Source organism: Callithrix jacchus, chromosome 8 (genome assembly GCF_049354715.1).
Source record: "Callithrix jacchus isolate 240 chromosome 8, calJac240_pri, whole genome shotgun sequence".
NCBI classification, from domain to species: domain Eukaryota; kingdom Metazoa; phylum Chordata; class Mammalia; order Primates; family Cebidae; genus Callithrix; species Callithrix jacchus.
In genome coordinates, this window is record NC_133509.1 from 123,454,715 (window position 1) to 123,479,711 (window position 24,997).

The window sequence follows — 24,997 nt, forward strand, 5'->3', positions numbered from 1 at the left end:
ACATCACTGTGCCCAGCTAATTTTTTGTATTTTTAGTGGAGGCTGGGTTTCACCATGTTGCCCAGGCTGAGCTCAAGTAATCTGCCCACCTTGGCTTCCCATAGTGCTAGGATTACAGGCATGACCCACTGTGCCCAGTGGACTTTTACTGTTTTTAAAGTAGCATAGAAAATTCTATGTATCAGGCATTGTCATAATTGCTCTTTGATGATGCTCCTGTCTGGGCTGCATGACTGGATTTGTGTGCCTTGTTCTCCTGTAATGAGGACAGACCATGGGTCACTGGAACAGTAAGTACTCACAGTACTAGCTGCTGCTGCTGTTATGATTGGTTGCCTGTTTTGTATTTTTCAGACTCTAAGGAAGACATTATTTTCTCTTTGCATAGGTGAGGAAACGGAATTCAGAGAACTTAGCTGACATTTGCGCAGAGCGTCTAGCTGAGGGCTAGAGGAATATAGTTGAAGTGATACTTGCTTTTGTGAACGTGAATGTGAAGCATAATACCTAATACCCATGATGATATTCTGGGGGAGGTTAAGGTGTCTCAGGCCAGAAATTAGCAGCTAATTATCAGCTGTAGCTATAATTTTACTTATTCAGGGTTTTGTGGCTTTTTGTTTTGTTTTGGTTTGGTTTGATTTGATTTTTTTGAGATGGAGTTTTGCTCTTATTGCCCAGGCTGGAGTGTAATGGCGCAATCTTGGCTCACTGCAACCTCCACCTTCTGGGTTCAAGCGATTCTCCTGCCTCAGCCTCCCGAGTAGCTGGGATGTGCCACCATGCCCAGCTAATTTTTGTAGTTTTAGTAGAGATGGGGTTTCCCCATGTTGGTCAGGCTGATCTCGAACTCCTGACCTCAGGTGATCCACCTGCCTTGGCCTCCCGAAGTGTTGGGATTACAGGTGTTGAGCCACCTTGCCCAGCAATTCAGTGTTACTTGAATAAATTACCAGCATTACAGTTTCAATGAAAGCAGAGTTTTGGCTACTAAAACATGATAAAAATCTGGCAACAGGGGTCCCACTTTGCCCTGTCATAGTAATTGAAGCTGTGATTGGACATGGCACAGGGAATGGGGTGGTACTTGCTTTCCTGGTTGCAGCTGCCCATCTGTCCCTTACTGGATTTATCGTTGTCAGCCCAGTCAGTCTTGCTGTGTTAGGGGAATTGCCCAGTCCCTGTAGGTGACGGCATTTGTGACCCCATTGTAGGCAAAAATATTTTCCCCTTTTTAGACATTGCTGGCTGAGCACGGTGGCTCATATTTATAATCCCAGCACTTTGGGAGGCCGAGGTAGGTGGATTGCTTGAGTCCCAGAGTAAGACCAGCCTGAGCAACATGGTGAAACCCCTTCTCTACAAAAAATAGATAAAAATTAGCTAGATGTGGTGTCACATGCTACTTGGGTAGGGGCTGAGAGGAGGATCACTTGAGCCCAGGAGGCAGAGGTTGCAGTGAGCTCAGATCACACCACTGGCACACCACTGCACTCCATCCTGGATGACAGAGCAGGACACTGTTTGAAAAAAAAAAGTAAAAATAGACATTGCTGTGAGTTTAGCACCTACACTTTACAGCTCAGCAAGTGGGAATACTTTTCTATTTGGATCACTCATAATCTTGCTGGCATGTGGGAATTCACATTCCTTATCACCTTACATGTTTTCAGTTCTTAATTTTATTGGTTCCCTACTTAACATCCTTCCCCTCTTTTAATTAAGCTGTGAATTCGTATTGAGAATTAGAATTGTTGGTGAAAACTTTGGCCTTTCACAGTGAGGACTATTGTCTCCTTCCTGTTGTCTTTTATAGGTTTCTGTTGCCAGTGTTAATCTTATTCGGGCTCACTTATTTTACATGACTGTACATTTAACGGAAGATTTGAAGACTGGGGTTTGAGGGAAATTTGTTGAAGGTGCTGTGTACTGAATTGATCATAATGAATGAAATACTTTTAATTCCTTTCTCTTTGTAGCTGAGATGAGTGAACTGAGTGTGGCACAGAAACCAGAAAAACTTTTGGAGCGCTGCAAGTACTGGCCTGCTTGTAAAAACGGGGATGAGTGTGCCTACCATCACCCCATCTCACCCTGCAAGTGAGTACCATCCCCCATCTCACTCCGCAAGTGGATACCATCCTCTCATCTCACCCTGCAAGTGTGTACCACCCCCATCTCACCCTCCAAGTGTGTACCACCCCCATCTCACCCTGTAAGTACCATCTTCCCATCTCACCCTCCAAGTGCCATCCTCCCATCTTACCCTGCCAAGTGAGTACCACCCCCCATCTCACCCTGAAAGTGGGTACCATTCCCCCATCTCACCGCAAAAGTGGGTACCATTCCCCCATCTCACCCTGCAAATGAGTCATAGCCAGCTGATTTTAGCTTTCAGTTTAGTGTCTGTATCTTCTGCCTTATTTTGTTTTTCTTTTCGGTGGATGAGTTCTGAGTTTTATAACTAAATGCATTTAGGATTACGATGGCCCTTTCCAGAGCAGTGTATTTCTTGTTTATGTGTGTCTGTTGAGAGGTGAGGGTGGGGGGGCTTTCTTTGTGCCTCAGACCTGTGAGATACAGAAATACCTCAAGTTCCTTAAGAATTCTTTACATTTAAGGAGATGGGTGCATGATAACTGCCCCAGTTTGTATGCATTTTGGCCACACACACTATACACAGATTTTGAGGAATTGAGGGAAAAGTTATTTACGGATAATGAAAATTTTGGACTTGGGTTAAGTTTTTCCTTACAAGCTGGCTGGCTTAATGTTATGAACTTTGTGAGATGTCTTTTAGGGGCTTTATTTTTCGGGAGCAGGGATCCTGTTAATGGAATCTCCATTTTTAACTCCTCTTAAGGAACTATTTATGTGGGAATAATATGGCTGTACATATAAGGAGAATATGGGATGAGTCTTTTTGTAGCACAGAACCTTGCATAGAGGATGTGTTTATTGTATGGAGTTCACTGCATAAAACATAGACCTTACTTACTAAGCGGTGTGATTTTTATCACAAAAGCTTCTGTCTTTCCTGGTGGCTTGGCTTCAGTTAAAAGCCTGTGTTTGTCACTCATGTTCTCACTCATAAGTGGTTGTTGAACAATGAGAACACATGGACACAGGGAGGGGGGAGTATCACACACTGAGGGCTCGGGCTAGGGGAGGGATAGCAGGGGGTGGGAGGTTGGGGAGGGATAGCATTAGGAGAAATACCTAATGTAGGTGACGGGGGGGATGGAGGCAGCAAACCACCATGGCATGTGTATACCTATGTAACAATCCTGCAAGATCTGCACGTGTACCCCAGAACTTAAGTTAAAAAAAAAAAATCTCATCTTTTAAAAAAAAAAGCCTGTATTTGTGTTATCCCAGGCTTTGGAATAAATGACTGTGTCCTATTTTGATAAATGGCCGCATTTTAAAATACCTTTTGTTGTTGCTGTTGGATTTCTCAAAACAAGTAGTGATGGGGAATGTCAAGAGCCTTTATTCAAAAAACTAATAATGCATTGAGAAGATTACGAAATACGCTTTTGTTTTGTTTTGTAGAGCCTTCCCCAATTGTAAATTTGCTGAAAAATGTTTGTTTGTTCACCCGAATTGTAAATATGATGCAAAGTGTACGAAACCAGATTGTCCTTTCACTCATGTGAGTAGAAGAATCCCAGTACTGTCTCCAAAACCAGGTGAGTAACTTACTGTTGCAACTGCATTTGGGTAAAAAATGTAAAATGGCATCTTATGACTAAACAGAATTGAACAAACGAAAAGGTGGTTTTAGAAATAATTTTGGCAGGATCAGTTAATCCAACCAGTCTTTAAAGAGCGAGTGTGCCTATCTGTAGTACTCCGAAGTATTTTGACTAGTGAATATGTAAACCTTACCATTCTGATTTGCAAATGGTTTTCACTTTCATAAAAAATCAGTAGACTGTATTAAGAACTGATTTTCCAGACAGGCTGGGTCAGTCCCGGTTTTTCTCTTGTTAGCAGTTGCACCGCCAGCACCACCTTCCAGTAGTCAGCTCTGCCGCTACTTCCCAGCTTGTAAGAAGATGGAATGTCCCTTCTATCATCCAAAAGTAAGAACTTTTCCCAAAAGTCAGTTTAATGATAATATCTCAAATTACTCATATAACTTCTTTTTGTCAGAGTTACTAGGTTGGTGCAAAAGTAATTGTGATTTTTGCCAGTAAAATCTATTAAGTTGTTCCTTCACTGTCACTGAGTCTCCATCTGGCCCCTTAGGCCAAGTAGTCTGAAAAGTTTAATGTTTGTATCCTCAGCACTCAGTAGGAAGAGGCATGCCTTTGCTAGTCACATTTTCCATTCTTCTCTGCATTTAAGCATGTGGGTGGTTTTTTGGGGTGTGTGTGTGGGGGGGGTTTTAGAACCTAATCCCAGAACTGAGATGATGAAATCCAGTAGTTACTGCTTAAAGCCATCCAAACTTGGACTGATGGTTTTATGGTTTTGTCTGTGTGTTAAAGATTGATGATGGTTGATGACCCTCTAGATGTTTAGTTGCTCAGAATGAATTATCTTCTTCCCCTAGTAGCCTGAGGACTATATGAAAGGCCTTCCCTTGTCCCATCTGTAACTGGGTATAGATGAGGGTACAAGAGAAGAGTATAAAGGATAATTACTGAATCCATTAGAAGTTTCTATGGTATGCTAAATTATCTTTTGAAATTTCACTTGCTGTGATTCTTTGACTAGAATTTTGTGTCTCAAGAGTAGGTTCATTTTTTCAAGGCTTCACTAGTATTAAAATGGTCATTATGGATGGGATCTTTTACTTTGTTCATGGTTAAGTTGAGCTGGTTGTTGTCATCTTAAGTTGTAGGTTGGCTAGGTGGGGTGGCTCAGTCCTGTTAATACTTTGGGAGGTAGAGGCAGAAGTGGAAGGAACATTTGAGCCTGGGAGTTTGAAACCAGCCTAGGCAACATAGTGAGACCCCATCTCTTAAAAAAAATAAAAAATAACCAGGTGTGGTAGCACACACCTGTAGTCCCAGCTACTCAGGAGGCTGAGGCAAGAGGTCACCTCAGCCTGGGGTGGTGGAGGCTACAGCGAGCCATGATCATGCCACTGCACTCCAGCCTGGGTGACAGTGAGACCCTGTCTCAAATAATAAAAGTGTGTTTACTTATATTAGCCTTATGGATGTTGTTGAAGCTCTGTTCTCTCTATTTAGCACTGTAGGTTTAACACTCAGTGTACGAGACCGGACTGCACATTCTACCATCCTACCATTAATGTACCACCACGACATGCCTTGAAATGGATTCGACCTCAAACCAGGTAAACATTAACAAGTTTTTCTAATGTCATTTCAAATCTTTTTCTGATTTGCAGTTTAATTTATAAGCACACAAAATGGGAAACTAGACTGTTACTGTGAATTTTTTTCTTTGCTGTTTAATTATACAAGGATCCTTTGGCAAAATAATTTACTACATGGGCTAAATTTTATGTTACCCAGTGGTTACTTTTTTAACCTAGAGATTATCTGGCTCTGTGGCCCAGGCTGGAGTACAGCTCACTGCAGCTCAAACTCCTGGGTTCAAGCCATCCTCCTGCCTGAGACTCCCAAGTAGCTGGGACTACAAGCACCGGCCACTACACCCAGCTACTAATTTTTTTTTTTTAAGTAGGGATGTGGTCTTGAAATCCTGAACTCAGTGGTATCTTCCCACCTTGGGCTTCCCAAAGTACCAGGATTACAGGCATGAGCCACCATACCCAACCATATTTTAACCTCTGATTATATACTACCGTAAGAATATGCTAAGGCCAGTAGAAATATGTACATGTACTGTTCATGAATCCCAAATCCATTTTCTTTGACATTAGCAAATGGAAAATATTGAAAGGTCAAGTTTCAAAATATTTTAGTGTGGCCTAAAAATTTAATTACATATGGTATTATCTTTTAGCTGATATAATTGAATTCTTCTAAAAAATCTGCCATTTATATGCTAATCTTATGACCAAATATTGTCTAAAACTACTTTTTAACTGAGATATATGATATATATGGATACAAAGCAGAAAATTAAAACAATTTTTGGTTCTGTTCACTCAGCGAATAACACTCAGTCCTACCTGGCAGAAGATCATGCAGTTTGGAAGTTTCCATCTACTGATGAATACTCTACAGAACTTGTCAAATCTTTGAAACTTGGAATATATTACTTTCGTAATAGGAAGTTTATTGCCTATCCGAATTGTCTAATTTTTCAAGTTTGTAAGTTTATTAAGTGGTTTTAACATTGGGTGTTTTTGTTTTGTTTTTACTATGCAAAGACAGCTTAAAGAAGAGCTAAATTCTGTTAAAATATTTGGGGCATGTTTGTGCACTGCTGTTGTGAGGATCAGCATATGGAATTGACGTCATGGTTAGTAATGGTACTGCAGCTTACGGGGCTACACGGTTGCCGTGTGAGTGGAGAGGGGCAGTGAGGCAGTTGTCATTATTCTGAAAACTGAACTGCTTTTACTTTTCCCAAAGATTATATAATGTTCATAATCCACCATAAAACAGGATTGGCCAAAGGTACAGAGGCTGCTTAAAATATTCAATTCTGCTTTTTAATTTTTAAGTGAATTTAGTTTGAAAAGCATAATATAGGCCTCTCAGGCTCAGTGCTACTTAGGTAAAGTTCCCAGTTTCCTTGCCTTTTGTGACAGGATGAACGAGGTGGGTATGGACAGTGAAGACAGCTGGAATGGCAAGTGCAGAAAATAGGAACCGTTCTACACATTCACTAATAGCGTAATACCCTCTAAATAAATTTTTTGGGAAACTACATTATCACAAAATTATACAAATTTTTTTTACAAGTATTTACATAAGGTATCTGAAAACAGACTTTAAAGTCACAAGATTATAAATGTACATATATATTCTCACATTCTGAAAAATAACATTCTCAGAAATAGCTCCACAGAAAATATACTTAGTTACTACTGAAGATAATTTTTCAGATGTAAAAATTAGATTGAAATAGTATATTTTAAATGACAAAACTATAAGTACAGAGATCAGATAGGTAAACTGCAAGATAGGATGAAACTTTTGGCCTACTGTATTAGAGTTTTTTGTGTGTGTGTGTGTGGTTTTTAAAACTGTTAAGGCAAGAAGTGTCAAATGCTTTAGAGTTAAATAACAAACAGATCACTGATTTCAAAGACTTGATGTATAGTACTGTTAAAAATTAAAGCTTAAAAGATGGTTAGAAAAGTAGATTAATGCAAAAGGGATAATAAAGACTGCAACATTCTCAGGACCAAATCAAACTGCTAAAAAGTTCATTGACTTGCTTAGTCATATACCCAAATGATGATAAACCTACATGTGCAAAGGCTCATGTTTTAAGATTGTCAAGCCAGCAGTCTACTGTTGTGCTGCCCTTGCTTTTCCATTGGGAGAAGAAAGAATTAACCAGTCATTAAACCATCTGGTAAGTTGCACTTTGCTGTGCTGATCCCACAGGAAAGGCTTGAAACACGAGAAGCAGCAAAGACAGAGCACACACGAGCATAAGGCTATTGTCTTCAGCTTGGGTGAAATGACAGTGCCTCTTCATTCTAAAAGCTTACTCCATTGAATTTAAGGCATTTGTTCATTCCAGCATTACTTGAGATGCTTTGCATCTCTGCAGAAGAAATTTATTTTAAATTGTTTAAATTTCTGGAAATACTTTTAGCTATCATTTATAAACGGTAAATAGTTCCGTTCTCAGTTTCACTATAAAGAGCAAATGGGAAACAAGTTCAGTCATTTTGCAAGGAAATAAAAGACTAAAATCTGATTGGTTTTTGCTATTTAATAGATACTGCCCAGACACACATTTAAGAGTTTAAGTTTTCAGTTACTATGGCTTAAGAACAAGCTAAGGTTGACCCTAAAACATTTGTTGGATGACGTGGTCTAAAATGATCACCACAAAAAGGGATCACAAAAAAAGAAGGAAACAAGCATGGTTGGCTATGTGAAGCGAGTGGTACCAGAGTGCACGGTGTGCTTTGGCATGCATTTTACACAGAAAATGAACGCAACGAAAGGTGCCAGAAGTCCCAGGTTACACAATCAGGAGCTTAGATACTGCACACAAAAATAATTCTCTGGGTTAAAAAAGTAAACATAGGGCAGATTCTATATGGCCTATCATGTTTCTTCCCCTTCCCCTCATTGCTGGCTGATATATCAAGGTGGTCAGGGGATGACTACTTAGTCAATATGATCTTTAGTCATGAAACTGACAGCAGCAATGATTGAGGCTGATTTATCAGGTTGGCCACTTCGAAGGACAAAAATGGAATGGAAACAGTTTTATTCTATGTAGTTTACATGCTTAAGGTTACAGAGTTTCTACCTGCCCTGTAATGAAATATAATTTCTCTGTAGCCAAAAGCTGGCAAACTTCACCCAGAGGGAAAATTCAAAACTTCAACAGGCTCAAATGTAGAGTATTTTTCTTTTTATGGATGGGTTGTGTTCAGGGATTTTTTTTTCCCCTTTAATTTACTGACTGACTATAAATACATGAGTAGAAACTTAATAGTCATGTATTCCAAAATTTGGCTTAATTTAGGAGAATCTATTGAATGAGTACCAACTTACATTTCAAGCTGCTTAGCCCCATAATCAGTTCTTCAGCCACAGCAATTTAGAGCTTTTACCAGGTAGTTTTTACCAGATTCAATCACTGGTTATGCTTTCTGTGATATAATTTTGTAAGTTCTGTTTTTAGTATTAACCAAGTATTAGACACAGAAAATAGATATTAAGAATCTTCATAGATCCTGTCCAACCAAATGGGATTCCAGAAACATGAAGGGATCTATTATGCTATAAAGACAATTAACACATTAAAATGAAGACTCATAGGACCAATACAGCATCTTAAACTTCACACTTAGAAAAATATATTTTTAAATAGCACTCTACATAATTTTCAGTCTTCAGGAAACTACAGATAGGCTAGACAGCGAATTCCTGAATAATGAGTACTGATCTTTGGCAGCATTTAAAGTGAAGAGAAAAAAGGATCTAAGAATTCAGCCCTAGGCCACTAAAAAAAGGACTTCTAATGGACAAGTTTTACAAATGGAGTTGGGTTTATTCATTTTGGAAATAAGCCTATGGAGTGGCACACATCTAGCTCAATATGTTTTCTCAATAGAAAAGCTAAAAAAATTTTATTCCAAGAGTGATTAAATTGTGTAGTGTTGTATATATGAATTTAACACTTTTGTTTACATGTTAAACAAATGTCTATTATATTAGACCGCATCATTAAATATGCAACACTCTCTTCCAGTTAAATACTGTTGCTCTTGAAAAACCTTTAAACTGTCCACCATTGGGAATTGTTTATCGTACAATTGTTTGCATTAGTGAGGCTACAATTCGGTTTCAAATTTTCAGTTACAGAAATGGTGTCTGAACATAAACTGATGGCTCAAAAATGAAAATGAAGCAGCCATATATGACTAACTTTGGATCTGTTCCTGAATTCAACAACTACTAGGAGAAAAGTGTCCTTTATTAAAAAAAAAAAAAAGGACTTTTTAATGCTTAAAAAACATCACATTCTCCAGGAAAGCTTTTGTCTGTTTCCTTAGGGAAACTGTTTGCCGTTTAGAAACTGTGATCCTTTAGGGTAATCATGACTTTCCCTTTCCTTGTGGAAATGCAAGAATAAAATACTTCATTAAACAATGAACCTTGAAAATCAAATATAAACACTAAGAAACCATTTTACCAAACAGATGATGAAAATTATCCAAATTGGGTTTTTGAGTTTTTTTGTAAAGGGTGAAGTATCCTAAATTTTCCCAGCAGGTCAGCCAAAATTGCACAGTTCCCAGTACACCACAGGGGCTTGGCTTTTACCATCAAGTATTGAATCCTTCCTTGAAATGGCATTATCTGGCAGTGTATGGATTATGGATTATACCCAGTACATACAGCAATTATTTTGAATAGATCAGTCTTTCACTATTTTGATGGGTCTGGGCATTTCTCCCTGTTACAGTCTTGGGTTAGCACCACTTGACCATGCAGGGTTTGGTTTTGGTTTTTCTTCTCCCCTGTAATTCTGGTCTCAAGGTTAATTTGTGTAGTCATCTCAGCATCTCTCAGTGAGGCATATGTACGCATTTCCAGACAAATAAGCTGCAATTAGAGAAGACAATTGCAGGAAGTTCAATTTCTAGATTTTCATAACATTTTAATATTTTTCAGTTGAACTTTCAATTACACATATGTAATGTTTTTCCTCATTAACTCCTTTTATTCTATATTTGCATAAGTTGAGATTCTTAAGAACCATCTGGTTATACTACCTTCTGCTAATGTTGACTAGTTGATTTCATGAATCAAAGCTGTAGGAGTTAGTATATTAACTCTCTGAACTAGTAACATAGTCTGCTCTTTATCATGGGCTGAGAAAGTTACTAACCTGCAGTCATCCCCTCCAGCACTAACAACATGTCGATCACCACTGGTAAATCGAATATTTGTCACGTGGGGCGAATGACCCAAGAACCTTTTGTGTTTTGCCTAAAAAGCAATGACAGACAAAGCTCAGGGCATTTGGTGCACACAGAAGTCAAAGGCTCTTACTGGGAACTGTAATATCTATCACAAGAGCTGTGGAGAGAGTAGGGAGTTAGCACCACAGCCAGTGATTAGAATGCTTTTTCAGAGTGAGTGATGGATCTGCACTTAACACAAGCCAGGCTGTTTGGGCAGTCAGACGTCTCCAGGGACACTGACAATTTTTCTCTAAGGAAAAACGTTTGAAATTTGATAACTGAGTATAGGTTTGGTGAAAAGCTAATTAGAGCTTTTGTAGGATAGCTTCCAAAGATGGTATTACTCGAGGGAAAGGATTTGTTTCTAATAGCCTTTTTTTCTTCTTTTTTTTTCAGACAGTCTCTCACTCTGTACCAGTCTGGAGTGCAGTGGTGCAATCTTGGCTCATTGCAACCTCTGCCTCCCAGGTTCAAGCAATTCTGCTGCCTCAGCCTCCCGAGTAGCTGGGACTACAGGCATGTGCCATGACACCCAGATAATTTTTGTATTTTTAATAGAGACAGGGTTTCACTATGTTGGCCAGGATGGTCTCGATCTCTTGACCTTGTGATCCACCCGCCTCGGCCTCCCAAAGTGCTGGGATGACAGGCATGAGCCATCAGGCCTGGCTCTAATAGCTTTTATTTCAGGGTAAATAGATTTAGAAAGTTTGGGGAAAATTCAGAAATACAAATTTGAAAGTATTTTCAAATTAGGATAAAACATTTAAAATATATGGGAAAAAGTGCTGTGATCAAAATTAGGAGCAAACTGATACTACTAAACACATACTTACAAATTTTTCTGGACATGGGAAGTCAAATAACTTAACCATGCCAAAGTCATCTCCTGTTACAAGACTGATTCCTGAATGGGATACACAGGCACAGTTGACATCAGCTTTCTCAGCATGTCTGGACCAGATTCCCAAAACCTCATCTCCTAGAATACTAGAGGGAAGGAACAAAAGAAAACTCACCATAGCAAGTGCGGGCAGGTAGACCATATTCAAAAAGTTGATTGGCAATTTTAAGTACCCTAATGTATTACTTAAAATACAGGAAGTAAATTATGATAAGGCTAGTTGTTTGCATACCTGAATTTCATCAGTATATTATCTTCTTTTAAAAACGAAATTTTATAATTTGAAGGGTTTCTAGATTACTCATTTTATGATTAAAGTAGTACTTTATGAAAACTGATAGAACTATTTTTCTTATTTTGAGACAGTTTTTGCTCTTGTTGCCCAGGCTGGGGTGCAATGGCGTGATCTCACAGCTCACCACAACCTCTGCCTCCTGGGTTCAGGCGATTCTCCTACCTCTGCCTCCTGAGTAACGGGGTTACAGGTGTGTGCCACCACGCCCAGCTAATTTTCTATTTTTAGTAGAGATGGGGTTTCTCTGTTTTGGTCAGGCTGGTCTTGAACCCCCGACCTCAGATGATCCTCCCATCTCGGCCTTCCAAAGTGCTGGGATTACAGGCGTGAGGCACTGTGCTGGGCCAAAAACTGATAGAACTATTTGTCAAATTAAAAGTGATACTTGGCTGGGTCTAGCAGCTCATACCTGTAATCCCAACATTTTGGGAGGCTGAGGCAGAACTGTTTGAGGCCAAGAGGTGAGACCAGCCCAGGCAACACTGTGAGACCCCCATCTCTACAAAAATGAAAATGATTCCAGCTACACAGGAGGCTGAGGCAGGGGAATTGCCTGAACCCAGGAGGTGGAGGTTGCAGTGAGCCGAGATCACGCCATTGCACTTCAGCCTGGGTTACAAGAGCAAAACTCCGTCTCAAAAAGAAAAAAGAAAATGATTTATTATATAGGAAATTTTTTTTAAAAAAAGATTTTTTTCAGAGATGGGGTCTCGCTATGTTGCTCAGGCTGGTCTCAAACTAGGCTCAAACGATCCTCCCGTCTCAGCCTCCTGCGTCAGAGATTACAGGCATGAGCCACCATCTACCTGGCTGATAGAAAAATTTGGTGGCATTTTTCATTGGCCAAAAAAATCGATAGTCATGGTTACCTGTCATACAGCCAGAAAATTGAACAGATTTATAAGCTTTGACTTCTAATAGATTCAAGCTAGCATTCCCATAGAGAACTCATAGTTGCTTAACAGCACCCAACACCTTTTTGCCAGTCATTAAATTTAATGTTAAGAAAAATACCAGAGTATCTTTAAAATTAAAACTTTGATTTCATTTCCTTTAAAAAAAAAAACTTGATAAATCACGGGAACTGATAAAACATGGAAATATATTCAATACAAACGGTATTGAATATATTTGTATGGTTCAACATGAACATACTGTTATTTTCTTCCTAAGAAAAGTTCAAGATATGTTAACAGAAACTTGAAACTCAATTACTATTCCTTAGTGGAGTGGCTCTAACAGTTCAGAAATAGGATTTTCCAATTTTTTAACTGGCCTTCAAAGTCAGTTCTTGCCTTGTGAATATATGAAGTATTTACCTAGTCCATGTAGCCCAAGTAATTCTGTCAATAGCGGCATGATCCATAAGATGTTTTCCTGAAGGCACTTCATAGACATGCCGTTTATAGCAGCCACTAGAGACCTTTTGTCATTAAAATGGGACAAGAATTGCATTAGGTGAGAGAAAATCCACAGGAGGTTTACAGAATACTAGCATATTGCTACTTGATTTACATGTTTAGCATTATTAAGTATGCAAAAGATCACTACAAAAATTTAAGAGGATAAAAGCACTGGTAAGTGGGGGAGGAAAGAGGAGCTGTTGGTTGGAAGATACGAAGGCAAGAGCTGAGAAGCTCGGGCTGGGGAACTGGAAATGCATTCACTAACACGAAATATAAAAGCAAAAGAACTTGCCACCTGGGTATATAGTATTGGTACTGTACCTGGAGATATCTGCTATCTGCAGAGAAGTCCATTTGAATGACAAAGCTTGGAATGTCTTTGCAGTAGCTGATTCTGTTAAGGGTGGGGCCCAATGTCAGGTCATAAAAATCCACTGAATTCTCACTAGAACCCACTGCCAGATACTGGGAGTCTGGACTAAATCTGAATACAAAACAAAATATGTAAAAGGTGTTAGACCACATGAAGTATTACAAACATTTAAGATCAGTGACTTTTCCTTTCTCTCTTAAAAGTAACGTGTGATAATGGCCTCAAATAGATCCTGACAGAGGCAACTGATTATATATACTGAGACTGTCTGGGTACATGAAATAAGGAAGTTTATATTTTACTTCATTTTTAAATATTTCCTCAATTATCATCTCCCAATTCCTTTAAAAATATCTCATGGTTTAAAAAACTTTTAATTTTTTAAATAGAGATGGGGTCTCACTATGTTGTCCAGCTGGTCCCAAACTCCTGGCCTCAAGCAATCCTTCCCCCTTGGCCTTCCAAAGTACTAAGATTACGCGTATAAGTCATGTCTGTCCCCACTCCCCACCACCCAGCCAAAACATCTCAGCTTTTTAAAGCTATTAGCATTACATAATTACTAAGCTAACAATTCATTAAGATAGTTTTCTTCCATCTGGAAAAAATGGTGTCTTAATATTAAGCAAAGAACACAGCCCAGCTTAACTAACCTCCAGTTATTAAGGTGAAGTGACACAACTTGAAGCTTGGAAGAATTTAGTTAAGAGACAAAGTGAAATGCTATTTGCCTAGCAATCCCTGGAGTCATACGGGACAATTCAGTCTCTTGAAATGGCCCATAAGTCTTACTGAGGTACCATAGGGACATGTAAAAGCTAAGGGAAGCCACTGTTGCTGTTTTTTATGTTGAAGTTCTGAGGAAGGTTTCATCTGTAGAAGGATTTTACTGAGGAAAAGTGTACAAGCTTTTGGCAGACCTAGATTCAGCATTATCTTACTGATCACATAGAATTTATTTAATTTAATTAATTTAATGAACATTAAATTAGATTCTGGAACATTTTTGAGTATTGATTAATGAACTACATATTCCCAAACTGAGGTTATTAAGAAGATAAGTTGGGAGTCACAGCTTTAGTTTTCCAGGGTGACAACTTTTGAAGGGCAGATGACTCCCTTTTATTACAGTGGGAGATACCTCTTAGCAGGATGAACTTAATGGACATGGCTAAGTGTTAACATTAATTCATCAAACATTACCTAGTACTTGGTGTTATAAGGCAGTGTGTTGGTGCCCAGTGGGTTTACAATTTAGCAAGAAGAATTAAGTATACAAACAGCCATATTTCCGCATACAATGTCTACGGTGGGAAAATGCTACAGAGCCTGGGGACCTCTTTGAAGGTATAGCTAAGGAAAATTTTTCAAATGCAAGCTGTAACAAGTATTCACTAGAAATTCTATTTCATTTGTTCACTAACCTGATATCATGTATTGGACATCGCCTATCTCTCTTCTTTCCCCATATTTTTAGAGAACTCACTAGTAAAATGATAAATTCTCCATTTTTCATTCCAATAGCCACCATGTCCCCTTCAGGGCTATAACACACAGTACGAGCAGCATGTCCCAAATTCACTTTGTTTAACATCTTCTGCATTTAAATAAAAAAAAAAAAGTCATAGGAAACACTAAGTACTTCCAAGTTAAACCAGTTTCCCCACAACATTCTCAACCTAATTCTGAGATAGTTCTTTCTTTAAGCACTAGCAGTTTAGAACTTCCAACGGTTCTTCTTAGAATTGTAATCTCTTTTAAAAAATTATCTGTACTTACTTTATCAGCAATATCCCAAAGTCTCACTGTCCCATCTTCTGCAGCAGAAAGGAAAAAATCCCTGGAAGGATGTGTTGCTAGTCCCCAGATTGGTCCATCCACATGACCGTTAACTAAAATATTACATGCTGCATTTTTCTCTCCAACTTCGATTATTTCAGCATTCCTTGTCCCAACAAGTATCTTGCCCTGAAACACAAGTAGGACCAATACACTGAACATAATACAACAGCATAATATAAAAATGACCCTATTGACCTACTTTCAGAGAACTTTTTGCTTTGAGCTAATCTATCTAGTAGCAAGGCAGTCATTAACTCATGCAAATTTTTCTGTGACTACAGGCACACATCTATCCGTCAGAACATTGGGATGGGTTACATATTAAGAGTCCATGCTACAGAATAGAACATTTCTGGGACAATATACCTGGATTCTTCAGTAATCAAAGTTTTTATTTTGACTATGATAATGTTAGGATCTCCAAACAGGGTAGGAAGAAAGTGCTAGAATTTATTTTTAGTTAAAAAGTAAAAGCTTATCTACTATTTAATATGCAGACTGAAGATAATATCTGTATATGATTTATAAATACACTTAGTACATAACACGCTCAAAAAATTTCATAGGAATTGTAGTTTAAACTTTCTTTTAAATGACACATAATTGTACATAGTTACGGGGCACAGGGTAACTTGCACATCCATCACCTCCCCACTTCCCTCTCCCCCTTCTCCACCTCTAGTAACCATTTTTCTATCCTCCATCTCTGTGGGATCATCTTTTTTAGTTTCTGCATCAGAGTGAGAACATGTATTTATCTTTCTATGTCTGGTTTATTTCACTTAACATTATGTCCTCCAGTCCCATCCATGTTGCCACCAAGATTGACAGAATTTCATAATTTTTTATGGCTGAATAGTATTCCATTGTTTGTTTATAACACATTTTATCTAGGGAGTGTGTGTGTGTGTGTGTGTGTGTGTGTGTTTTAATGGAGACAGCTGTCCTAAGCCAAATGAGTAAACTGGCTAAGGTTTTCAATTCTGTCTACCATAATTGTTGAATGGGGCAGATTCAAGAAAATATTGGAGGTTTATATACAGTGTTTAGACAGAATAGCTTCCTAGCTTATGCACCACACTAGTGCCAACTTTGGCAAAGAAAGCAGCAAAGACAGTAATGCTGGTAAGCAAATCCATCTTTCTGCATTACTAAGTATTGTTCATTAAGCTGCAAAAGGTGAGAATCAAAATCATAGCCACTTTTTATTTTCTGCTGCACTGTGTCAGCTCATGGAACATCTTACCTTGCCTCTGCACACAGAACGAACACAATCTGTGGCTTGTCCTGTCTCAAGCCTGAAGGCACGGCACCGCCTCAGTTCCTGATCCCATAGTTTAACTGCTCCTCCTTCTTTTGACCTAAGTAAATAACCAAGCCAGAGTGTTTATTATTGGCTACTATAATTTTTATTATAAACAAATACTAAGTTATAAGCAGAATCCTTTAAAAAAAAAAGGCTCTGATATTTATATTTTACTTCTAATATTCTTCTAAACTTCCTTTTTTTTTTTAAAAAAAAAAAAAAAAAAAAGATGGGGTTTAACCAGGATGGCCAGGTTGGTCTTGAACTCCTGACCTCAGGTGATCCACCCACCTCAGCCTCCCAAAGTGCTAGGATTACAGGCGTGAGCCACCATGTCTGGCCTCTTCTAAACTTTCAATGGCAATTTGAGGATATACTCTATCAATCAAAATAAACATCCAGTTTCAGTGAATTTTATTTTGAGAAAAACTTACGTAAGCATAATTTTATTTAGCTTCTACCATGTATTATCCTCTCTCATGATACTTTTTTTTTTCTTTATTTTTAAAGATGGAATCTTGCTCTGTCTCCCAGACTGGAGTGCAGTGGTACTATCTTGGCTCACTGCAACCTCTGCCTCCCAGGTTCAAGTGATTCTCCTACCTCAGCCTCCCAAGTGGCTGGGATTACAAGTATGCACCACCACACCCAATAATTTTTGTATTTTTAGTAGAGATGGGGTTTCACCATGTTGGCCAGGCTAGTCTCAAACTCCTTGACCTCAGATGATCCACCCGCCTTGGCCTCCCAAAGTGCTGGGATTATAGGTGTGAGTCACTGTACCTGGCCTCATAATATTTCTTGATTAAGAAGATGTAAAAAAATTTTTATTAAAAGGATAATGGAAATGTAAGCCAAGTTAATAGAATTGCAAATGCTATCCTACAGAATTTATTTTATTTTATTTTATTTGAGACAGAGTCTTGCTTTGCCACCCAGACTGGAGTACAGTGCCATGATCTCAGCTCACTGCAACCTCCACCTCCTAGGTTCAAGCGATTCTCCTGCCTCAGCCTCCCAGGTAGCTGGGACTACATGTGCGTGCCACCACAGCAGGCTAATTTTTGTATTTTTGGTAGATATGGGTTTCACCATATTAGCCATGCTGGTCTTAAACTCCTGACCTTGTGATCTGTTGCCCCCACCCTCAGCCTCCCAAAGTGCTGGGATTACAGGCGTGAGCCACCACTCCTGGCCCAGAGTTTTGTTTTTGGTGTTTTTTTGAGATGGAGTCTTGCTCTGTTGCCCAGGCTGGAATGCAATGGCGCAATCTCGGCTCACTGCAACCTCCACCTCCCTGGTTTAAGCAATTCTCCTGCCTCAGCCTCCTGAGTAGCTGGGATTACAGGCACGTGCCACCATGCCCGGCTAATTTTTGTATTTTTAGTAGAGATGGGGTTTCACCACGCTGGCCAGGCTAGTCTCGAACTCCCAACCTCAGGTGATCTGCCCGCCTTGGCCTCCCAAAGTGCTGGGATTATAGGCATGAGCCACCGCACCCAGCCCACCAGTTTATTTTTAAAGGCCAAAACAGAAGCCTATTTCTTCCCTACCATCTATTAAAATATCTCACTGGAACAGTTTAGCAGGCTAGTGAGTGGGGCTGTGCAGGAGTAAATGAAGTGGGAAATACAACTGTTGGAGGATGAAATAGAGCCCATTTATGGATTTTCTCCTGGAAGAACTGAAAAATGTATTCATTTTCTGCTAGATGAATTGCTTGTCTTTGGAAAAAGCATATCTATGTGCGTTCTTACTTTATGTCAAAGGCACAAGCTCTGCACTTGTGTTTAATGAAGATGTGGGTTCTTTCAATCCTGTATTGAAATGTACATGTCAGTCACCTATATGTCACGTTTGTTTTTCATTTTTTTTTTTTTGAGACAGGGTCTCACTCTGTCATCCAGGCTGGAGTGCAATGGCGTGATCACAGCTCAGGAAAGCTTCGATCTCTCCAGGCTTAAGTGACCCTCCCACTTCAGCCTCCTATGTAGCTGGGACTACAGGCATGTGCCACCACACCCAGTTAATTGTTGTGTTTTTTATAGAGATGGTGTTTCATCATGTTGCTCAGACTGGTCTCGAACTCCTGGGCTCAAGCAGTCCTCCTGTCTTGGCCTCCTAAAGTGCTAAGACTACAGGTGTGAACCACTGTGCCTGGCCTACATGTCATGTTTCAACATGCATATGACTATGTTGGTGATAAATCATCATAAGTATGTGGTTACTGTTGGGAAATTTGACAATCACTCAGGAAAAGACATCTTGTCAAATTTTTGAGTTCTTGTATAAAACAGTTTAAGTCTGCCTCAAGCAAAAGGAAACAAGGCAGTTCCCTCTAGTCCCCTCATCTGTTTCTAAAGCAATGTGCATTCTATTCCTTAGAATCCAGTCTGAACAAAAACGAAGAGAGCAGGCAGACAAAATACAATCCTGGCTTAAGATTCCCCCATGGGTCTTCTACTCAGCAAATACTTACACAGACATACAGACATTAGGAAAAGCAATTCTTAACTTGTAGGACAACTGCCTAACCATAGCTCAAAAAAAGTATCATCCCAACAGGAAAACAGTTGGAAGTGAATTAAGACCAGATAATAGAAGGCACATAAAGGGCAATAAAGGAGAAGCATATGAGGAGGAAGGTCCGAGAGGACACTCTGTAGCCTAGAAACAACTAGAAAAATTAACTGCAAACCTCAGGTAGGTCGCAAATGCATAAATATTCTGTGAAAAGAAAGAGGACTCACGGCCTTTCCTTGCCCCCAGTCACGATAAGTCCATCTCGCAGGGTGGTGTACATGGCAAACACAGGCCCGTTGTGAGCTCTCGCCACAATTCTACACAATATGTGATCTTTCCACACACAGACATCCCCACTGATGGTACCTGTAAACGTCAAGTTATTCTGAAAAGGAGTGGGGGAGGGGGAGATAAACTCATCAAAAGTTCAAATAGAGTTCAAATCCATGTAATTTTCTATGTCTGTGTAATGCTGTCTAACCCATGATACAAAGAGCATGCATCCAGTAGTTGCAGCAGCACTGAATTCAAGAGTCAGGAAACCTGAACTGGAGGCTTAGTTTTGTCAGGACCTTTTCCTTTCCAATTCTGTTGCTTATTAGCTAGAATAACCTACAATTCTTCCCCTCCAATTCTAACATACTATAATTCCAGTTTATTTTTATTTATTTATTTATTTTTGAGACAAAGTTTCTCGCTCTTTGTTTCCCAGGATGGAGTACAGTGGTGCAATCTCAGCTCATTGTAACCTCCACCTCCTGGGGTCAAGCGATTCTCCCGTCTCAGCCTCCCGACTAGATAGGATTATAGGTGCCTGCCACCATGCCCAGCTAATTTTTGTATTTTTAGTAGAGATGGGGTTTCACTATGTCGGCCAGGCTGGCCTCAAACTCCTGACCTCAGGTGATCCACCCACCTTGGCCTCCTGAAGTACTGGGATTACAGGCATGAGCCACCATGCCTGGCCTGAGCCACTGTGCCTGCCTGGTCTTATATTAAGAATACCCAAAATGTTCAACTGAAACTTGACATAGCACAAACAACATTTCAATGGTCTTTTTCTAAAAAATGTAAGTGTACTTAAGTATTCTAAAATTCTAACTTTTCCTGCAAGTATTGCATACCCACATAAACACTTCAATTAAAAAAATCCACTTAGTTTTTTGATGCACCAAAGGATTTATACAGACTAGCAAATGCAGGATGCTAAAGGAAAGAGATGTGGACTGGAAGCCACAGGCCCAGATGAGATGGAATAAAGTGAGGGGAGAGCAGGGCTTCTGAGCACACTTCTATCAGGGCCAGGAATAGTGCTGTTTCCTTCCATCTCACTACCTCTTTCAAGATACTGGCCCAAAGCCCTTCTAGCTATATGATAAGCAATGTGTCAAATGATAAAAAGCAAAGGAAATCCTAAACCCAAGTACCAGCTTAAGTCATTTGAAAATCATGTTTCTTGATTTACCTTTCTTTTACCCTAATTTTTAGGACCATGTAGAACTACAAGGAAGACAGAAATTTTAGAATATTTAGGGTGACAATTACAAGATTAAAGAATGCATTTGAGTATGACAATAGTCCAAGGAATCAAATGTTCACCATAATCCTTATTATGGTGGCTCATACTTATAATCCCAACACTTTGAGAGGCCAAGGTGTGAGGATCACATGAGTTTAGGAGCTTGAGACCAGCCTAAGCAACATGTACCCTTGTCTCTACTAAAAATGAAAAACAATTAGTCTAGGCCTGGTAGCTCACGCCTGTAATCCCAGCACTTTGGGAGGCCAAGGCAGGTGGATCACCTGAGGTCAGGAGTTCAGCCTGGCCAATGTGGTGAAACCCCGTCTCTACTAAAAATATAAAAAATTAGCTGGGTGTGGTGGCGCATGCCTGTAATTCTCATGCCTGAGGTAGGAGAATTGTTTGAACCTGGGAGGCAGAGGTTGCAGTGAGCTGAGATCATACCACTGCACTCGAGTCTGGGCAACAAGAGTGAAACTCTGTCTCAAAAAATAAATAAAATAAAAATAAAAAATAGCCAAGCATGGTAGTACCTGCCCTCTAGTCCCAGCTACTAGGGAGGCTGAGGATTACTTGAACCTGGGAGATGGACGCTATGGTGAGGTATAATCGTGCCACTGAACTCCATCCAGCCCAGGCGACAGAGTGAGATTTTGTTTTAAAAAAAAAAAAAACATTAACATTAACATTCTTTTCACTCCCTAATTTCTAGATTTTTGAAAGATGAAATATATGCTTGACCAGGACATGTAATGATTAGCAAATCACAGTGCCATATCAACAACATTAATGTGGCTGATGATCTAAGGCAAGAGAATGTAAAGTAGTCAAAGTCACATCACATGAATTTTAAGAGACATACTGCACCAAAAGCAATAGCAAGCATGGTCTGCATCCGGGCATCTTCTAGTGTGCTCAGTAGCCCTTTTTTGCTAAGAAGAGCCCTTCCTGCCAGGGTCCAGAACTTCACATGTTTTACTCCCACTGAGACAAACTGGGTATCTGAATCTGGTCGGAATTCTGCCACAAAAATACGTTGATTGTGACCAGCTCTGCTGGCAATTTTGGCACCTGACAAGATACAACAAAATTATCTAGGTTATTATAAGAACCAAGCTAATCAACAGTTAGCATCAAATAAATATGTAAAATACGTAGTTAAAAAGACTTAGAAGAGAGGCCAGTGGCCCCTGCTGTACTACCTTGCAATATGTGATTTACAATTATTTGTGTATTGAGTCTTTTCACTTATTTTCACTCCATTAACTTTTCTTTATATAACAAACGTTTTGTCTAAAGTATGGTAGGTAGTATTATCCTGCTGATCTGCCATTATCATTAGAAATATATATTGTTTTCATTGATAAGATTCTCCAAAACCAATCAAATCATGAATAAGAAATACATAGTTTCTTGCTTAAAGGAAATAGCAGTGAATCATTTGTAATACTAATAATGGTTTCATTGATTTATCTGTTTTGTGAGGTTACAGATCCACTGGGCTTTTAAAGTGAAATATACCTACAGTACCACTAACAGTGTACAGTGTATTGTGTAGGGCTATACCGAATAATTGTTTCAACCACAAACTTTAAGGCAAATATTAAATACAGAATTCCTACTACCCTTGTATTCTTGTTTTTAAAAAATCAGACATAACAAAAGAATCCTACCTTCCTGCCATCTCCAAATGGTAATAGTATGTTCTGGGTCTAGTCCCACAGACAGCAATAGTTTGCCAGTAGCACTGAAGCTAACTGAACACACTCCCTTTGAATGGTAGCATCTTAGGATAGATAAAGTCTGCTTGTTCATTGCATCCCAGATGTGAATAGAAGGAGCTGTAGCTAAATAAAGATAAAATCAAAAAGTTGTAATCGACCTGTTATAAATGTTTGTTTCTAAAGCTGATGCATATTCATCTCTGAAACATGGACAAATATGTGCCAAACAAAAACTTATTAAACAAGGAACAGCTCAAAACTAAGACTAAATTTAAAAAAGGAAAGGAATGTTTTGGGGGTAGGGAGGAAAGAAAAGGAAAAAATATAAAACACATCTTCAGGCTATATTCCAAATTGGAAAAACAGCATTTAGACAAGCAAATCAGGCAATCTCAACTTTAAAGAATTAAAAACAAATGAATGTTTTATGTATACTTTTAATCTTTATACAATTATATGGAGAATATACAAATATTACACAATAAATATTAAACACCAAGTATATATTCAATACTGATGTTACCTGAAAGAGAAATGAAAGGTAGACAAATTAAGAAAGGCAGTAGACAGGAAACCACCCGAATAGATCTCAAAAGAAATTTTCAACCATACATAGACATCTAGTAAAAGCTAATTTCACTTCACTTTATAAGAAATTTATTTAGGCCGGGCACAGTGGCTCAAGCCTGTAATCCCAGCACTTTGGGAGGCCGAGGCAGGTGGATCACAAGTTCAAGAGATTGAGACCATCCTGGTCAACATGGTGAAACCCTGTCTCTACTAAAAATACAAAAAATTAGCTGGGCACGGTGGCACGTGCCTGTAATCCCAGCCACTCGGGAGGCTGAGGCAGGAGAATTGCCTGAACCCAGGAGGCGGAGGTTGTGGTGAGCCGAGATCGTGCCATTGCACTCCAGCCTGGGTAACAAGAGCGAAACCCCGTCTCAAAAAAAAAAAAATGTGTTTAGTATTAATCTTGTGTAGCTTGTTTCTGCTGTTTAAAAAGTTATCCCAGTTTTCCATATTTTCTAAATTAAAAAAAAACATAGCTTTATTTTTTTTTTAATGAACTGTACCCTATGAAAATGGATAGGTCAATTCAGCAGTTAATTCAATCTCAGAACGTAAGTACTTTTAATGAAGCAATAAAAATACTAAAGTGTATTTGTTTCAAATTATAAATGTTTTAAAAATAGAGAAACATTAAATAAGACAAGCTGCCTTAAATAATTCAATGCAGAAATAAATGCTGATCCCTAAAGAAAATATTTTGATAAATTTAGATTAGATTTTATACCATCTGCTATTTGTAGTACACAATGATAAGTTAAATCTGACAGTTCTTCAAAGCAGTTAAAATATATTAAACAAGAGACTTAAATTTGAGTATCATGAAGTAGAAACTGCTCAAAGATTTATGCAACTGTAAAATATCAAAACTACATGGAAATACACATAGAAGTTTATCATATGATAGGTTATGTTTGTAAAATGTATGACAATAACGTAAGTATTGGACTAAAATTAAAAGATCCTTCATTCGTTAAAAGTCAGTACCCCCAAGGCACAGGTAAACTTAACCTCAATAACGAATGTTAGGTGGCTTAAATTTAAAATGTAAATATATACTAGTAGATCACTCTATAAATTTTGTCAATGGTAAATATTTTTATATTTACAAAAAGCACTTCTGGGCAATTCACATGTTATATTTGGCAAATCGTGATGAGGTAGACAATAGATTTTCAAGAAATACCACTGATTTTTGCCTCCAAATCTGTTTTTTTTTTTTTTTTTTTGAGATGGAGTTTCGCTGTTTCGCCCAGGCTGGAGTGCAGTGGCTCGATTTCAGCTCACTGCAACCTCTGCCTTCCAGTTTCAAGCGACTCTCCTGCCGCAGCCTCCCAAGTAGCTGAAATTACAGGCACCTGCCCCCACGCCCAGCTAATTTTTGTATTTTTAGTAGAGAGAGGGTTTCACCATGTTGGCCAGGCTGGTCTCGAATGTCTGACCTTGTGATCCGCCTGCCTCGGCCTCCCAAAATGCTGGGATTACAGGTGTGAGCCACCATGCCTGACCTTGCTGCCAAATTTAATGTACCACGAGTTTCAAAGTTTTATTTATCTAAAATTTAAACAGCAAGTAATCTTAAATTACTGAGCCTGTTATATTTTTATAAAAAATTAAAGGAGATAGCAAAAAGCTGAAAGCAGAATTTATGTTTTAAAACCTATAGGTATAAGAGGTAATGGAATTGCCACATACTTAGAGTATTCTAAACTTACAGCAGTAACCGTATTTAACATTAAGGCAAATTTTCAGGACCTTTCAAAGTTACTAAAGAAAGATAAAACTATGTTCATTAGGTATATTATATTTTCTCCTATCATCTGGAAACCGTCATTTCTGATGCTTGAGTAACACAGATACAACTCTATTCCTCCTGTTCCGGGAGGACATGAGGTATTCAGTACCTATCATGGCAGGCATGTTACTGGGGCATGTCATATTTTCTAATGCCTACCTTCTAAGTAGGTATGTTTTTCT

General features: G+C 38.9%; 2 protein-coding genes across 38 annotated transcripts in view; one reads left to right on the forward strand and one right to left on the reverse strand.

The window, feature by feature from the left end:
- Positions 1-7,824, forward strand: part of ZC3H14 (zinc finger CCCH-type containing 14) — a 51,391-nt gene extending 43,567 nt beyond the window's left edge. For 6 of the 12 annotated variants that reach the window (XM_035261251.3, XM_078335584.1, XM_078335585.1 and 3 more), the window contains 5 exons: positions 1,980-2,100; positions 3,556-3,692; positions 3,997-4,088; positions 5,205-5,311; positions 6,096-7,824. In XM_035261251.3, the coding sequence (XP_035117142.1) occupies positions 1,980-2,100; positions 3,556-3,692; positions 3,997-4,088; positions 5,205-5,311; positions 6,096-6,102 (464 nt within the window). In that variant the 3' untranslated portion in view covers positions 6,103-7,824. Of the gene's footprint in view, positions 1-1,979; positions 2,162-3,555; positions 3,693-3,996; positions 4,089-5,204; positions 5,312-6,095 lie in introns of all 12 variants that reach the window. The other 6 variants (XM_078335583.1, XM_017977278.4, XM_035261250.3 and 3 more) reach the window with 3 other exon arrangements.
- Positions 6,583-24,997, reverse strand: part of EML5 (EMAP like 5) — a 203,847-nt gene continuing 185,432 nt past the window's right edge. For 5 of the 26 annotated variants that reach the window (XR_013521444.1, XR_013521452.1, XM_035261240.3 and 2 more), the window contains 11 exons: positions 22,400-22,573; positions 21,589-21,797; positions 19,432-19,589; positions 16,622-16,736; positions 15,313-15,501; positions 14,958-15,130; positions 13,482-13,644; positions 13,074-13,177; positions 11,392-11,545; positions 10,480-10,580; positions 6,583-10,193 (listed from right to left, as the gene is read on the reverse strand). Coding sequence is in view for 10 of the 26 variants with exons in the window: in XM_035261240.3 (XP_035117131.1) it covers positions 10,157-10,193; positions 10,480-10,580; positions 11,392-11,545; positions 13,074-13,177; positions 13,482-13,644; positions 14,958-15,130; positions 15,313-15,501; positions 16,622-16,736; positions 19,432-19,589; positions 21,589-21,797; positions 22,400-22,573 (1,577 nt within the window). In the remaining 16 variants the exon portion in view is untranslated. Of the gene's footprint in view, positions 10,194-10,260; positions 10,581-11,391; positions 11,546-13,073; positions 13,178-13,481; positions 13,645-14,957; positions 15,131-15,312; positions 15,502-16,602; positions 16,737-19,431; positions 19,590-21,588; positions 21,798-22,399; positions 22,574-24,997 lie in introns of those variants that run through there. The other 21 variants (XM_054240251.2, XM_078335580.1, XM_078335579.1 and 18 more) reach the window with 11 other exon arrangements.